General features: G+C 33.2%; 2 protein-coding genes across 4 annotated transcripts; both read right to left on the minus strand.

Moving 5' to 3' along the window:
* Positions 1-347: 347 nt before the first annotated feature.
* On the minus strand, positions 348-1,724 carry LOC105780921 (transcription factor SCREAM2). Of its 2 annotated transcripts, none has more exons than XM_012605458.2 (4): positions 1,516-1,724; positions 1,119-1,244; positions 747-920; positions 348-654 (listed from the first exon to the last, which is right to left on the minus strand). In XM_012605458.2, the coding sequence occupies exons 1-4, from the start codon at positions 1,591-1,593 to the stop codon at positions 556-558; spliced, it is 477 nt and encodes a 158-aa protein (XP_012460912.1). In that variant the 5' UTR covers positions 1,594-1,724; the 3' UTR covers positions 348-555. The 2 variants fall into 2 exon arrangements, with proteins under 2 accessions (XP_012460912.1, XP_012460914.1); XM_012605460.2 differs by having other exon boundaries at positions 747-917; positions 1,516-1,716.
* A 4,689-nt stretch (positions 1,725-6,413) lies between these two features.
* LOC105778980 (uncharacterized) lies at positions 6,414-9,316 on the minus strand. 2 transcript variants are annotated; one of them, XM_052629545.1, is made up of 9 exons: positions 8,860-9,316; positions 8,631-8,656; positions 8,334-8,412; positions 8,023-8,232; positions 7,802-7,924; positions 7,668-7,725; positions 7,498-7,571; positions 6,709-6,797; positions 6,414-6,625 (listed from the first exon to the last, which is right to left on the minus strand). In XM_052629545.1, exons 1-9 carry the CDS (start codon positions 9,103-9,105, stop codon positions 6,556-6,558), a joined length of 975 nt encoding a protein of 324 aa, XP_052485505.1. In that variant the 5' UTR covers positions 9,106-9,316; the 3' UTR covers positions 6,414-6,555. The 2 variants fall into 2 exon arrangements, with proteins under 2 accessions (XP_052485505.1, XP_052485506.1); XM_052629546.1 differs by having other exon boundaries at positions 9,001-9,310.
* Positions 9,317-16,545: the final 7,229 nt, after the last annotated feature.

Raw genomic sequence — 16,545 nt, forward strand, 5'->3', positions numbered from 1 at the left:
TAAAGACTTCATCTTCCATTCCATGCTTCCAGGAATTGTCTCTCCACAGTCTTTGTCATCAAGTATTTGGTACATGAACAACAAATAATTCACCACCATCATTTTTTTTGGTAACTTAGAGGGATGTGAGTATAAATATATTTTTAACCATTTGTTAAAGATGATGGAGTGAATGAATTTCATCTTGTTAACTAATTAAGTATTTTAAAGAAAATAAAGAGCGACATAATCATATATATATATATATATAAATAGTTGTAGATTAATATATAAGTTGGAAAAAGAAACTGAACAAGTGGCAATTAATATACATGCATGCATGGCAAGTATAGTCTACACGCACCATGTGAGGATGTTACTCATCTTAGCCTTTTTCTTTTTCTTCTTTTTAATATATGATCATGAATGTTGTTCAAGGAATGGAAATTAACCTCAACTTTTTGATTAAACAACATTATTGCCGATTAAAACCCTTACCCTACATTTTGAAAGAAAAATATGCATGCAAGTAACAAAGTGTTAATGGATATATAACAACAAAAATATCCATTCTAATTACTCCTGTTCATCACTACTTTCACTCCAGTTCTTAATAGCTTGCAACACTGCTTGTTTCACCACTTGTGCATCAATATTTTCACTTTGTTCTTCATTCTGCAGTCAAACAAAATATAATCATTTATGTAAATCATATTTTTCCATTACAAAATTATGTTTTATATAAATGGGTTCAGATGCTTGCTTACTTCACCCCCAACAGCTTGTAATCGAAAACTGTCAGTGCAAGAAACCCTAGCTTCCAGAACATTAAGACCCAGGTCTTGAAAAGCTTCCAGTACAGAAACAAGCAGACCTGGGCAGCTCTTTTCTGAAAATATATTTATCAGAAAACCCTTTTCTAGGGTTTCCACTGTAACCTGCTATAACAAAATACATACAAAAACGGAACAATTAAATTGAAGATTGATACATTAATTACTGCATGTACTAATAGGTTTTTACTATGTTGAAAAAGAGAGAAAAAAAAAAAAAAAAACAAGGTACAGTGTTAACTTCAAGCACAAAATGGAAATACAGTATAAAAATGATTCAATGACTAAATTAAAAAAAAAAATTACCATAGGCAAAGGATTTCGATTATTTGAAGTTTTTGCAGCTGTTATATCTTGATTCAGTCTTTCTACTTTTTGTTTTAGCTCTTCGATGTACTTCGATGCATCTACTATAATTGATGCTTTTTTCATCTGCCATACATATATACAAGTAAGTTTCAGTGATTTCCACCATGAAAATTCAAGCAACATAGATTATGATAAGGCAACACAGAAATAAATAATTGTTTAAATAAATAAACCCCATAAGTTTAATTAACACAAAGAATTATTAAAACTAATTAACAGTAGTTATACATATATATATTTATATTCCTACAGAATTAAAGATGAAACAAAGATCGATATGTTGAATAATAAAAAGAAAGGTAATAGGGAAAATAAGATATGTAAGGAATTTTACAGAATGAGAGTTAGTAATGGAACGAAGAAGTTGTAGTTTCTCGTGCAGTCCTGCTCTCTTGTGCTCCCTAGAAACCATTGAACTCTAAGCTCTTAATGCTTTGAAGGTGTTAAAGAGAAAGGGGATGATGAGTTCCCAAATCTATAGGATCCTACTGTTTGCTTGCTTTCCACATGAATGACTCAGTTTCTTCTCACCCGCAATATATATATATATATAATATAGATTATATTGGCTTACCAGATTGCCCTTTATGTTAATTATATATTTTCCAATAATATTATTGCATTTTATGTGATAATCCTATCACCAAGAATTTTTGTGGGAACACAGTGGTCACTCGGATTTACATTTCATAAAACTTAAAAAGTTAGAATATATGCATGCATGGTTTGTTAAAGTAACATGTGTTGCCCAAACTTATTAAACCTTATTTTGAAGAATTTGCGTTTAGTATATACATTGGATTAATATTATAATTACAGTTTCTAAAGGAGGAAAAAGAAAGGGTATTTGGGGAAAAGAGAAATAGTAAGAAGGGGAATCAAGAGCTCGTGAAGGAGAGAAAAAAAAACATCGAAAGAAGTGAAGGAGAAGCAACAAAATAAGGATATGTTATAATTTTGGCTTTGTGATACATAGAATGCCTCCAAAACACTCCTCACGGGCTATTTTTAGACTTCACTATCTATTCTCTCCACACCATAAATTTTAAAATGCCACACAATTTATACAACACAATGAGAAAATTATTTAATTAAAACACGTTACATGTACCATTCACCAGCTAGCCATCACCTCTTTGTCTCTCTATCCCACACGTGCCTTTCTCTACCCTAGCTTACTTCTCCTTCATGATGGCATGCAAAATCTTTTCTTAATTTTCTCAATGATTTTTATATCAAAATTCATGTATGTATACTTTCAACTATGCTCTAATTGTTCACAAACAGTGCATGGTTTAGACATCGAGGATAATTTTTTTCCATTTTTGGCGTAAATGACAACAACTCATTTTCTGATTCAACACTAGCCACCCTTTTTTTCTCCACTTAACCATGACTGTTAAAATGAGACTTTTAAGAAAAGAATGCATAGTTAAATTTTACAGATGATATTGTTGAAAAAGATAATCCAAAATCTTAAAATATAGATTGTAAAACGGACATAAAAAATGTTACAGATGATATTGTTAAAAAAGATAATCCAAAATCTTAAAATATAGATTGTAAAACGGACATAAAAAATGTTGAAAAAAATGGGATATTTGTTGGTTTTTAGTTCATATGGTAGCTAAGCTAGTGTGGAGGGTTGGGTCCTTGCAGGATCCAGCATTGGCTCCACTACAGAGCATGCAGGGACAAATCATGCATGTACCCGCCTATTCACATGTGTGCACCCTTCATTATCTTTACAACAAAACAATATTCTCCATATTTATACCCTCACCCAACCTTGTCTTTTGCCCTCCTCCATCAAATCTTCCTTATATATATATATATATATATCAGTTTTAGAATATTCTACATTTTCTTTTTAACTTTCTACATATTATATATCAAGTCCGTGGGAAATGGAGAATTGAAATTACTTGATAAAAAAGCTTGCGTTTCTCTTAATTCTTGACTCACACATATATAATTATATATATTATTTTCTTAAAATGGTAAAGCCCTTGTTCGATTTGAAACATGGTTTGACTGATGGAGGGGTGTCTGGTTGCTAAAATGTTGGAGATGGGGAAGATTCTGTTTTGGATTTGATTGTTGCTTTTCACATGATTCATAAAGTATGGGAGTAGTAGTGCATGCATCTTAGGTTACATACATATTCGAAATGAATGTAAGATACAAGTATGTATAACTTTTTCCATTCATAATACGCTAAAATAGGTATCATCCAATGTGAAGTAGAATCGAAGTCATTAATGTCCTCTACATTGTATATGCTTGAAACCCCCCTTAGCAAAGACAATTTATAACTTCATCAAAGCTTGGAAAGAAGCTCAATTACAAGGTTTAATATATATATATATATATATATATATATATATATATATTCTCCCCCTTCATTGTATATATAAAATGATATCCTTTTGCAGAGACGTAATATAGGGATTCTTGTGACTAGGTATAGCAATAACTCACGTGAGTTTTCACTTCGGGAAAGTACATATTCACATGCAAATGCAACCATGGAAAACAAAGTTTGTAAACCTATAAAGTTAAATAAGAAATGATTTCGTTATACATATATGTAGTTAAATAATAAAGACAAGATCAAAGTTTTTAAAATTTATTTTAAAAGATTGTGATTATCGTAAATTAATACATTTATGTAGTCATTTTCAAGAAGCAACATTCTTAGCATTTTATTAATTTTCTATTTGTGTAGAATATTAGGGTCGTTTTCATCAGTCTTTCACTCTTTAGAATTTTGAATATATAATAATGCTTACAAAATGCTTCGCTGTTATAAAAGAGCAGATAGCTATTCATGCAAACAAATTAGCCTTGCACTTTGACAGCTATAATTATTTGTCCTTTTTCTTTTACAATAATAATTTAATATTTTTTTCCATATTGTTTTCTTCTCTATTTTTAGTGTTTCTTTGTCCATCTTTTTGGATGTTACAAATTTGTTTTGCCAAAATTTTCTAAAATTTAAAATAAAATTCTAGCTAATATGACAACATTTGACGTTTCTTTTCAAATGTCTTTTTCACCGAGAGCTATGTTTTAATAATTGAATCAGTAATAATTAAATAATTAATTAGAAATTTTATAAAAATTACAAAATATTTTAAAATTTATAAAATCAATTTAACTATATATTTTCCTTATTTTTATTTTTTATCAATTTCAAACAATTTGTATAAACATCAGTCTAATTTCTATATTCAAGATCAATGTATCAATTAATTCTTAATAACCGATTGATCCGATCTAATTCAAATAATATTGAAACACAAAACCTGCAAGGATAAGTTGGAACGATTCCGATATTATACTAGCGAGGCATCAAAGGAGGATGGGTAAAAATCATAACAAAAAGAAAGAATGGCAAAATTATGCTATTCTGATAAACGAAACCTCTGTTTGATTTTTAAAAATATTTTTTATTTTTATTTTTAAAAAGTAGGCTTCATATTTTTAATTTTTAAAATTAAAAAAAAGAAATAAAATTAAAAAGATACATTTATATGAATATCAAATTTATTATTTGAAAAACTATTTAAAAAATATTTTTATACTTATATGGATTTCAGCCATTGTTTTAAAATAATTTAAATGGGAGAGCGAAGTTCGAACTTTAGAGACTACATTGTTGAGAGCTGCAACTACGAACTTCAAATATCAACTGTAAAACAAACATGAAAAGTACCAAAAAAAAGTTTAAAACCTTGGCTTTAATCATTTTTCACTTTGTGAAACATTTTTAGGACTAGTTTAGCATTGCTATTTGAAAAGTGTTTTTGAAAATTTTAATTAAAAATTTAAGTGTTTAGTATTATTGTCAAAAAGTATCTTTTAAAAAAATAATGTCCATTTTAATCATAACGTTGTAAAATAAAAACTATATCTTTAAATAATACTCAAATTCATTAATATTATGATATTCCAATAAGTAAAAACTGATTTATTGCAACTCATCAATATTTTGATATATGAAATACTTTAAATATTTTTAAGCAATTAATATTAATTATTTGTAAAATTTAATTTTAATATATAAACTATATTTTAAATATTAAAATATAACCATTATAAATTTAAATATATAAGAAATAAATTTTAATATGAAAATCATTATATATGTAATTTAAATATTACATAAGATACATTTGGATGGATTATAAATAAGTGTTAAACAAGTGATTTGACTAAAAATTTTTAAAAATACTTAGAATACTTATGGATTGAATACTTAAAAATAGCATTGTTTAAGACTTCAAAACACTTTTAGAAAGCAATGTCACAAAAACAACTTGTTATTGTTTTTAATTTTCACATAATTTAAAATTTATTTTAAGTTTTCTTCAATATTTTTCTATTTTTAAAAGAAATTTAATTTTAAGAAAATTGAATCCGAAACTTTATTTAAATTCATTCATAGTGCCATTCTTAACAAATTATATGCTTGAATCCCCAACACCTACTTGCATACTTACATCCTTTAAAATATTGATAACAGTCTAACCGCAAAAGTCCATACACTGATTGGAGAAGCACTTCAGTTTTTTAAAATGACTTGTCCAACAAATGTTTATATATATATATATATATATATATATAATCAAATCAAAGTAATATGGTTCACGAGCATTTTAACTTATTAGCAGCACTCTCTGTACGAAATGTACCAAAATGTTTTAGTCAGGAATGAGTTGTGCAAATTGTAGACCACCACACTCATTGTGAGAGAGAGAGAGAGAGAGAGGGGGGGGAATTTAGGTCACGGGGTAGTTTTGTAGCTTGAAGGGCTAACTTGTATGTTTCGAACATGATATAATTTCAGTTTTCACTACAAATAATATTACAAACACATCCATCACACGTATATATATATATATATATATATATATATAACAGTCTTTACTGATGAATATATGGAGCTAATCAGAAGTTGCCGGGTCAGCGCTTTGTCACTTCCTTGTTTCACATGTAAATGGAAGGGAGACGCATACATAGGTACATATATCCATGTATACAGGCTTTTATATGGTCATAGCCTTAGGAGGAAACAACCAAAACCCTTCTTATGCCCAACAAAATAGGAGAATTTTACCCTATAGATTCTGTAGTTTAGTTTATATTGCATCTATCCTTGCATGATAAGTATCGAAAAGAAAAGAAAACGAAACATGACATACATGCACAACACATGTAGACGAGAGATGGAAACAGATGTAAGCTATGCAGCACTGTTCAAATAAAACTTGATCAAGTGAACAAAAGGAGAAACCTTTGTGTTGCAGTTTAGAGAGCATAAAACAGCTAAAACCTTCATAATAATTGATGATATAGAAGCCTTGTATGTTTAAAACGATTTTTTCTTACGACCACTTAGTGAGATTCGTTTTAGCTCTTGTGACCCACTTTTAATTCCCCTGCAACAAAAATTTCGCAAGCTATTATGGCCTCCAAAACTCCAGAAGAGGACACCAGTAAAGGAAGTGTTCAAAAGGCTTACCTTTGGTACAAGTAAATGAAGAAGTAGAAAAGCGGCAGCAGCATCAAAGTCAAAATGGATAGAGAAATGTAAAGCATACTTGTTCGCTTCTGCAGATATCAAATTGGATGATCCATAACAATATATACATTTAAAGAATGAGGTAAGCTTTTTCTATTCAAAAAGCAAGAAAAAAAAGACAACTAAAGACACTAGATTTATGGTACACCTACAATGTGGGTGAAAAGAAATTATATAACAAATATATTTATTAAAATTAATATAAAAATCAATTGATGTTTTGGTTACAATGGTAAGTTAATTGTTTATCATCCATGATGTTCCCGGTTTAAAACCCATTATGACCAAATTTGTATTGATTTATTATGTAAAAGACAAAAACACCCTCATAAAAAATAAATTAGTATATAAGAGGGTATTTTAGTAATATCATAACCGACATCTGTAAAACACTTAAATTAAGTATAGGTTTATAAATGCTATATAAGCATTTATATAAAAGCGGAGTTGGACTTCAAGGTTGATTGTTCATTATTGTGTGTATGAGCATCATGTGTAAGGAATAAGATATTCTTTTTGGTCGAAACCAAGGTATCCGCCACCGGTAACAATGACTAATCCCCTTGCCACAGGTGCTCTCTGGGGAGATAAATAGCTGGCCATGAATTGTGGCTCCATTCCCATTGGTGAGGATTGAACCTCGACCTTATGGTTAAGGGATGAGGTGAGCAACCACCACACCACATCTCATGGTTAGTAATGAGATATTTAAGTTACAGAGATTTCTACCTTTTGCCCTTTAGGAAAGGGTTTTGGACCTCCGCTGCAAGTGTGGGCATCACAGAATTGCCGCAAGAAGAATTCTATTGATTCAGCAATATCGGAAAGCAATAGTTAAGGGTTTGAAAAGATGTAAATGCAGTAAACAAATAGCAGTTATAGTGAGAAAAACTAAATACCATGAAGACGGCCTGTTACAGGACCTTTGCTAACCGGAAAACAACTATCAGCAAGACTCTGCAGAGAAGTCCCAAAAAATGACATAAAGAATGCCAAAGTATATAACTAGCCTAATAAATCATTTTGAAGGTACCTCACAAAGATGTTTATTCCTCGCAGCAGCAGCAGGATTGCACTTAGTCTTGCGGAGTGAAGAATCCATGACAAGGTCACAATGCAATGCACCACACAGGTCAGCCAGACACCTACTATGACTCTGAATTCAGCACAAGCATACCATTATTCAAGGGGTTACTTCTGTTAAAACTTGAACAAGGTAATGGATGTTAATCTATTCTATAATAGTCCACATACCGTATTCAGCAAATCAAAATGTCTGTTGTCAAAATGCTTATCCAGATACTTCTCTTCATAGAAGTTCTTTCTACAGTACCCACATCGCCATTCGTTTATATCTACATGGTGCTTGTGCTGTTCCTGATCTCTATACAAATCATTGTCAGGGTGAAGCCTACATCCACTTGAAATCTTGTATCGCTCTTGCTCCACAAACGGCATTAGATACTGCATTAAAACATGAAAGGTTACTAACTTCAGTGACAATTGAAAGCAAAATATTTATGAGGATAGCATCTTAAAAGTTGAAACTCCAGCTGCATGAATACCTCTTCAATTACTTTCCATGCTGCTCTACTCCTTTCTCTTGAACAACGTACTACATGAGCATCCTCTAGCTTAAAGGTTCTAAAAAGGGGGAAAATGAAGAAAGCATTATAACAATATCTCCTAAAATCAATAGAAAACTAAGTCTGACATTAGTAAACCCAGACATGTCATATTGAGCACAAAGAATTGCTACATTAGCAGGTCATCTTAGTTGATAGGTTAGTCATAATTGAAGAAACAAAGGAACAAAGTACACCTAAAATCCATGTAACCAAGATCAAAGCACATAGAATTACCTTGCAGCTGAAGATTCTTTGTTACCCTGGACAAACAATAAACTCAAAGACTTCAAATTGAATCATAATGATGGCAAAACACCATACAACAGATACACTCGGACAGCAAGAAAAAATGATTAAGAGTAACAAATGCAGTCCCCCCAAAAAAAAAAAAAGAAAAAGAAAATAATAATAATAAAGACAATCTTTTTAGGGAGACTAAAATGAAAGACAAACTTGAGATTACCCAAATCAAGAAATCCTCAGAAAACTCAATATTCAGTGGGTTGACCATACAATTTTCATCATTTGCAATCTGGATTTTCTTTGAAAGAAATAAATTTGATGAATAAAAGGACCAAGATTGCGAAGAAAATCTCTGATATACCTGATTTCCTTGAAGGGGGGCAGTAGACGAAGAAACATATGGGATTTGGATACAAACTGATAAGCAAAAAAACATGAAAACGAGCCGTTTTGACCACTTTTCCATTTCTTATATTTCAAGTTGGAATCTCTTGATTCAATTAAGAATAAAGATTCATTATTTTGCCTTCGCAAATCTCGCAAATCGCCACTTTCACCTGCCACCGGTATCCAAAATAAAGGGGCCGGTCTGTTTGGAGCGGTGATAGTGGTAAGATTGTAGCGGTGAGTTTGGATAATCCGAAGAGAAAAGATTAAAATTAGTGGTAAGGGCTTCTTTTTTATTTTTTATTTTGGTCATTAAGGGACTTTGTTTGGAGATGTTGTAAAATTAGACCCAGCAATACATTAAATTAAGAAATTATAACAAATTATAATTACTAAAAATCATTTAAAATGTATTTAAATTAAATAATAAAAATATAAATTAAAACTATATTTTCCTTAAATTATAATTAAAGAATATTGAAATTATATTTATATTGAATATAATTAAGACTATTTATATTAAAAATAAATTATTAGAAATTATTTTAAATTAGACTTATACTAAATAAATTTTGATGAATACTATTGAAGGCTTTTTTCTCTAATCCCCTTTTCATGGAAGCTATCTTCATATTTATAAGGCACGGTTCCCTGATAGGACGTGTTAGGGTATAACTAGGTACCATGCACAACGACACGTTACCCCTCTAGGTTTGACACGTACCTTAGAGGTGTCCCTGAAAGAGCTTCCTCGCGAGTAGGCAAGCTGGGCAACGAGATGAAGTTGGAGAGTGGCGAATTACGGATCAGCCACATGACAAACTGACGAGTTGGGGAAAGTGGTGAGCTAGGAGCGGAGTGGCGAGCGAAGAGAGGAGTGGTGCAAATAAAGAGATGTTGAGTCGTGGCCATTAGGCAGACAGAGGGATGGCGAGCCATGGGCGCTTGGGGAGACAACAACTGTTGTGGACTCGAGAATACAAGTATAGGTTTCGAGCTCCAGCATGTGTTGCGGACTCGAGAATACAAGAATAATAAGACCTGGCCAGGCTAATTGTTGTGTAGGTTCAACCCTAACAGGTAACTAGACACTATTACTTTCACCTGTATATGGAGTTCTTTTATGAAATTTCATCGGGTAGAAATATGGAATGAAATAATATGATATATTATGGGAAATTTGCAAATGAAAATTTAGACTAATTTACCAGAAAAGGTCCATTTCCAAAAAAAAATACGAAAATGGGCCATTTTGCCTGATATTTACTAGAATGACCCGTTTTTTGTAAAACGCATTGAGCTAGAGTCATTTTTAGGGGAAAACCAAAAAAGCGCGTCCAACTTAGCGTTTTTTCCCCTTTGACCTGTAAATAGCGTCCACGCTAGCGCGCTTTACTAAATCATTTCCACGTAAGCATGCTTTTTCATGTGTTTTCTCAGTGGTTAATTGCTAATTAGGGTTTATGGTTTATAAAATTAGGGTTGTGGTAATTTTAAATTAGAGTTTAGGGTTTTTTTAGATTGTAAGTGTTTAAGTTTAGGGTTTTATTTATTTTAAGTGTTTTTTAATTATGAGTTGTAGTGTTTTATTTAATTTTTAAGGTTTAAAGGTTCTAAAAAAACAATATTGATGAGATGGGTTTTGAATAAATAATTTTGAAGAAAAAACACTCCAAGTAGGACTCGCAGTCAGCAAAAGTACTGAAATGCTTCCAACTGGATGCCATTTTTAGTATTGCTGCTTTTGAAAAAAAATAAATTTGAGAAGATGGTTCTGAAAAAATATCCCAGATTCTCGGGATATCTGAAAGGTTTGTGAAAAATGCCCCGAATAATGGGGGTTGTGGTTTGTAGAGGAAACATGCTCCAACCAGGATACATTGTTAGCAAAAGTACTGGAAATGCTTCCAACTGGACACCCTTTTCAGTACTACTGCTGATAGTGCATCCTGCTTCGAGTGTTTTTCCTCTGCAACTTTCAACTCCCATTATCCGGGGCATTTTACAGAAAGGAGTGAGATGTTATCCCTTAGGCTATAAATGCCTCATATTTTAGCCTTTAGTGGCATAAGTTGGAGCAATAGAAATTGAAGAAATTTAGAAGAATAAAAGTTCATAGGGAAGGTATAGATTGATTTATTGTGTTAATATTTATATGAAGCATTATATTTTTTGCATAATGTTTTTGTTTCGAATTTCTCTCGACATATAAATTGGTTGAAAATGAGTAGACGAATTAGTGTTATTATTTATTACGATGGTGAGGGTTGTGATACTGAGAACGTCGTGGTTTTTTTATCGGAGAACACAATGCGAATGGATTTCAACTAGAATATAGAGTTGACAGAACTTCGTAAAAGAATTAGGTAAAAAATATTTGGATCTATTGCAATGAGAGTTTCATCTATTAAGTATTGATTTTGTGCTTCGGTCGATCCCGTGAGATATGACTTATTTGATAACAAAGGTGTTCAGGGCTTGGAGGCGATAGTGCAGATGCACCTCGATAGTGGATCACCGTTTATTGAGTTATATGTGGAATTTTCATGGCCAGATGAAGGACTTGCGACTTCAACATCTCTTCATGTTCGAGAGGCGAGAATGGTTGAAAATGTCGATAGTCCAACCACTTTGTTAGAAAGTTCCCATTATGATATCCCGAAATCATTAATGGGAAGACACTTATCCGCCTCAGCCTTAGATTTCAATTGTGGGAGGTAGATCATCGAACCATCGAGTTTTGGTGGTAGAACGAAATACACGACCCTTGCACGACACTCAGTTAGTGGATGAGCTATGCACCTCGGTGGGTTGATGTTCAACACTGGGAATACTTACTGGGTAATGGCATCAACTTCCAGTTGTTGGCAATCGACATGTGATTTTTGGACGTTCTGAAATGTACACGAGAAAAGATGATGTACTCCGTACGACGTCCACCGGCAAGGGCACCTCCAACATGACAGATGTTGGTAGGTCGAAGAATGAAGATGACAATGAATTCAATGTGGATCCACCCCAGGAGCTTGGTGTTGACGGTTTAGAAGTTGCATTATTTTCTGAACTGGAGCTTGTTCCAACTACACCTGAAGACGGTGAAGGGGGTGAAAATAAAGAAGAAGAATATCCATGATTCACGGTGTACTCGCCTCCAGCCCATATGCATAATGTCAATCTTTCAGTAGAAGATACATTGGAGTTTGCATAATTACCACACAGGAGGCCTGGCCACTGTCGCGTGTGAATATGTAATGTGAATGTGCAAGTATACATGTTGAATCAAGTAATAAAGTGATAAGTGAGATCATCTCCATAGGGATCGGAATAGGTTAAAAATATGGTTAAGTTATTACTATAAACTATACTAATTAGGCTTATGGCAAAGTAAACAGAATAATGATTTGAAGTGACGTAGTAATGTATGAAATATAAAAATCAAATAATGAATAAAATGCTATGGAAATTCTACGAGATAAAGTTGAGAGGATTGATGCTTTTGAGTGGGAAGGTTGGAATTACTTGGATTATATCTTAATAACATAATAATGTCATGGAAAAATCTTGACCAAATTACTGCTCAGGGTATAACTACTGCATTCTGCTTCTTCCGAGAGCTAGAATTAAAGCTATCATTCTAAGTCTTTGTATGTCTACAAGTCTCAAGAACAAAACCTAACAATATTCTTCCTTACTCTGTATAGATCACAACAATATGTCTAGAGTGCTATGAGTATTCACTTGAGTACTCACTCATATCATTCGATCACGTTCCAACTTATTTAACCTTTCTAGTATTGAATCATTTGTAAGGATATACCATTTATTCATCTAAGTCTAGAGCTTGCATGCATATAGTTAAAATAATGCAAACCTAATAAAATAGTAAATGTACTCAAAATATCACCATGATCATCAAATATATCAAAATAGATCCAGTAATTCCAACCCAAATGAAATTAGCTCATGGGTTGGGATTTAAAATCCAAAATCAGAATAACATTCAACATCATCATTAACAATTTAGAAATCATATAAATTAATTAACAGAATGAAGGTAGAACTGCAGGAAGCTTTTGCCACTCCAGCTTTCACTTAAATACTACTGAATCATGCAAGACCCAAGGTTGATTGCTCGTCCCTTTCCTTGTGTCTCTGCTCTCTTCTTAAGCTACTGCCCTCTCTCTTTTATCTGGAATTTTTCACAAGTTTTTTTGGAGATAAAACTACTCTCCAAATCCCCTCCAAAATCCTCGTCGAAAATATTCTTTTTTTTTCTTTCTTTGTTCTTTCCTCTTTTATTTGGTAGGCCCCCTCTTAGTACACACTTTTCTCCCTCTCTTTCAGGTGGATTTATCTGGTACATGTCTAGTTGGTTGAGAGTGACAAGGATTGAGTGTTGCGTTAGTATTTTCCTGGAATTACCATGACTTTTGTGTTGGCAATCCATCCAACCTTTTTCCATGTCAATATTTCACTTCATTCATTTTCTTCCTCCTTTTTCTCCTTTTCATCATCCTTCCTGCACCTACTGCATACAACAACCAATTCCCTTATTCCCAACAGTAAAGTAAAAGCAACATAAAATGACATTTAAGGCACAATCCAAGCGTTATTATGCAATGTTCTAAAAATAACCTAAAAATGAAAATATATCTACTTAACTACAGACATTTAATCAAGCTTAGAGTGTAACACCCCACCCGTATCCATCATCGAAATAGGGTTACGGAGCATTACCGTAAAAACATAACTTAAAACATTCAATTTCAAAAATTTTATAAATCATGGTATAATTCATCCAAACTCATGCATAAGGTCCCTTATTCGAGCCATCGAGGCCTTAGCAACACTTTAGAAATGATTCAGGACAAAATCAGAAACATTTAGAACTTCATGGAAAAGATAAAAAAATTTCACACTGCAGGGGTCACACAGCCGTGTGGCCAGGCCGTGTGACTCACACGGCTGAGACACACACCCGTGTCTTAGGCTGTGTGGACATTTGAAGTAGGGACACACGGCCGTGTCCCAGCCTGTGTTCCTGCCTGTGTAACTCTCTGACTTGGGCCACAAGACCAAGCCACATGCCCGTGTGCCAGGCCGTGTAACTCTCGAAATGGTCTCATACGCCCGTATGCCAAGCCGTGTGCTAGGCCATGTAACTTCTTGACTTCCAACCCTTTGAACCTACAAGGGGCACACGGCTGTGTCGCATGGCTGTGTGTCATACACAGTTAGGCCGTCTGGACAAGAAATAAACCATTTTCAAGCCATTTCTTTCACCCAAATCAAGCTCACACCTACAAGCCATTTGCACATAAAATCAAGCTTTAAAACATACCTAAAAGATGCATGATAGGACTAATTCAATATGGTATCTATCCATACAACCAATATGCCAAAAGGCATCTCAATCACAAATAATCAAATCAACCAAAATATAAACACATTTGGCTTAAATCAACTATATAAAACTACCTATTTCCATACCATGTTATAGGATAACTTATCATGTACCAAAACACAACCAAGCATACCAAATTAATCATCCAACATATACTTTTACTTGACTATTTCAACACCAACCATTTAAGCACCAAAATGCCAAAAGTCCATCAACCATATTACCACATATAAACATGCCAAACATAACCACTATATCATTAATACAAGTCCACATATACATGCTATTATAACCATAACCAAAACATTAAAAACTACCGATATATCCATGGGATAGTGTGATAGGTCTCCGACGAGCTTCCAAATTGAACGAGCTTTCGAATATCTATAAAATACGGGAAATGAAACTATGTAAGCATATTATACTTAGTAAGTTCGTATAACATAAAACATAACTTACCATTTCATTACATAACATTCAAATTTAACATGGGATAGTCTAACCTTTAGCTTGGCACAAGCCTAAGCACCAACACAAACATGTTAGCATACTTGAACATAATTCATATGAATTTAACATGGATAACCATTATACTTGAGCATGATTCAATTGGATTTATCATCCATCATAACATAACATGTTTTCCATATAACTCACCATTTCAATGTATTTCATACATACATGTCTTGGTTCATATTGAACACTTACCATTTCCTTTCAAATTCATGCCTGTTGAACTGTTTAGAATATCATTGGATATGCAGGATAGCTTACATGAAGTGTGCTAAACATATAATCATAACATTTCCTTTCTTTTACATCGTTGCTCACACAAGCTGTGAAATGAGTTTGCTCACACGAGCTGTGAAATGGGCCTGCTCACTCGAGCTGTGGGTCAGAATGTAAGCTACATGATGCTGCTCACATGATCTATGGAGTATCAACAACACATGCCAGACCTCAGCCATCGATAGGACATTCAAGACCAGCACCTGTAACATAAAAACCCTAATGACATGTCATTTGTATCCTACAACTCATAAGGTTCAAATGGGGCTCGACAGTCATCGTAACATCATTGGATTTGCATTAATTATTTATTTAATAGTCCATAATTTACATATAGCAGTCATTCTGAGAAACTGTCCATTTGGTCCCTTCCACGCATAAATCCCCAAGATGTAACACCCCAAAAATTTAAGTCTTTAATTTTTTTGCATGATATGACACAAATTGCTTGTTTGCTTTAATGGCTAAGTAATTTGGGTGTGTATGGGAGTGTTTGAGAAGCATGGGATCAAGTCTTGGCTTCTGCAGAATTTTTAGTTTTACTCTTAAATGAATCTAGACACTGCCATATAGGCCTTTTAAATAATAGTGCTTATTTTATGACACAAAAAGAGCTTGTGGTCTAGTGGCAAGGTGGCGTGTTGTGTAACTATGAGGTCCGAGGTTCAAGTCCTGGGTTGTGTAATGGAGTATTTATTTTGCTGCTTGAGCTGTGTAGGTAGTAGAGTTGGACCGAAACACAGCTAAGGGGAGTTTGAATAGAATTTGAATGGGGTTGTTGAGGGAGTTGATGAAAAATCGGTGGAGTAATTCAAGGAGGGATAATGGGAGAGATACTAGGAGAAAATCGAGGAGTTCGATTGAGAGGAAGTGTTGTGCCGTTTGGGGGAACTCTAGCTTTGAGAATTCGACTAGGAAATGTTTGTCATTTTCGGCATTGGAGAAACATTTTGGTGTTAGCATTTGCCGAAATCTCATTTTCTTTTCTTTCATTTATCAGCTTTTGGTTCATTAGGGTTTGTATTGGTTGCTGCGCATTATTCAACAAAATTCCCTTTTCTTTTCGGTCAATAGTTTAGTCGATTTTGTGAGCAACTCTTCTATTTCTTTTTCTCTCTTATTCTTTTCCTCAATCTGTGCTCTCTTTTGGCCGAATATCACCCTTTTGTTTTATCACTCTCTGCGCCGATCTTTTTTTCGCTATTTTTACTTTTCCAGTGCAGCAAGTGTTTCTGATTTTTGGTAAAGTGTTTATACTCCTCACTTTTTGATTAAATCTGTTCTCTTATATTCTTTTCCTTACAACCGAATAGCCTCATTTTTATC

The sequence above is a fragment of the Gossypium raimondii genome, chromosome 4, assembly GCF_025698545.1.
Source record: "Gossypium raimondii isolate GPD5lz chromosome 4, ASM2569854v1, whole genome shotgun sequence".
Classification (NCBI taxonomy): Eukaryota; Viridiplantae; Streptophyta; class Magnoliopsida; order Malvales; family Malvaceae; genus Gossypium; species Gossypium raimondii.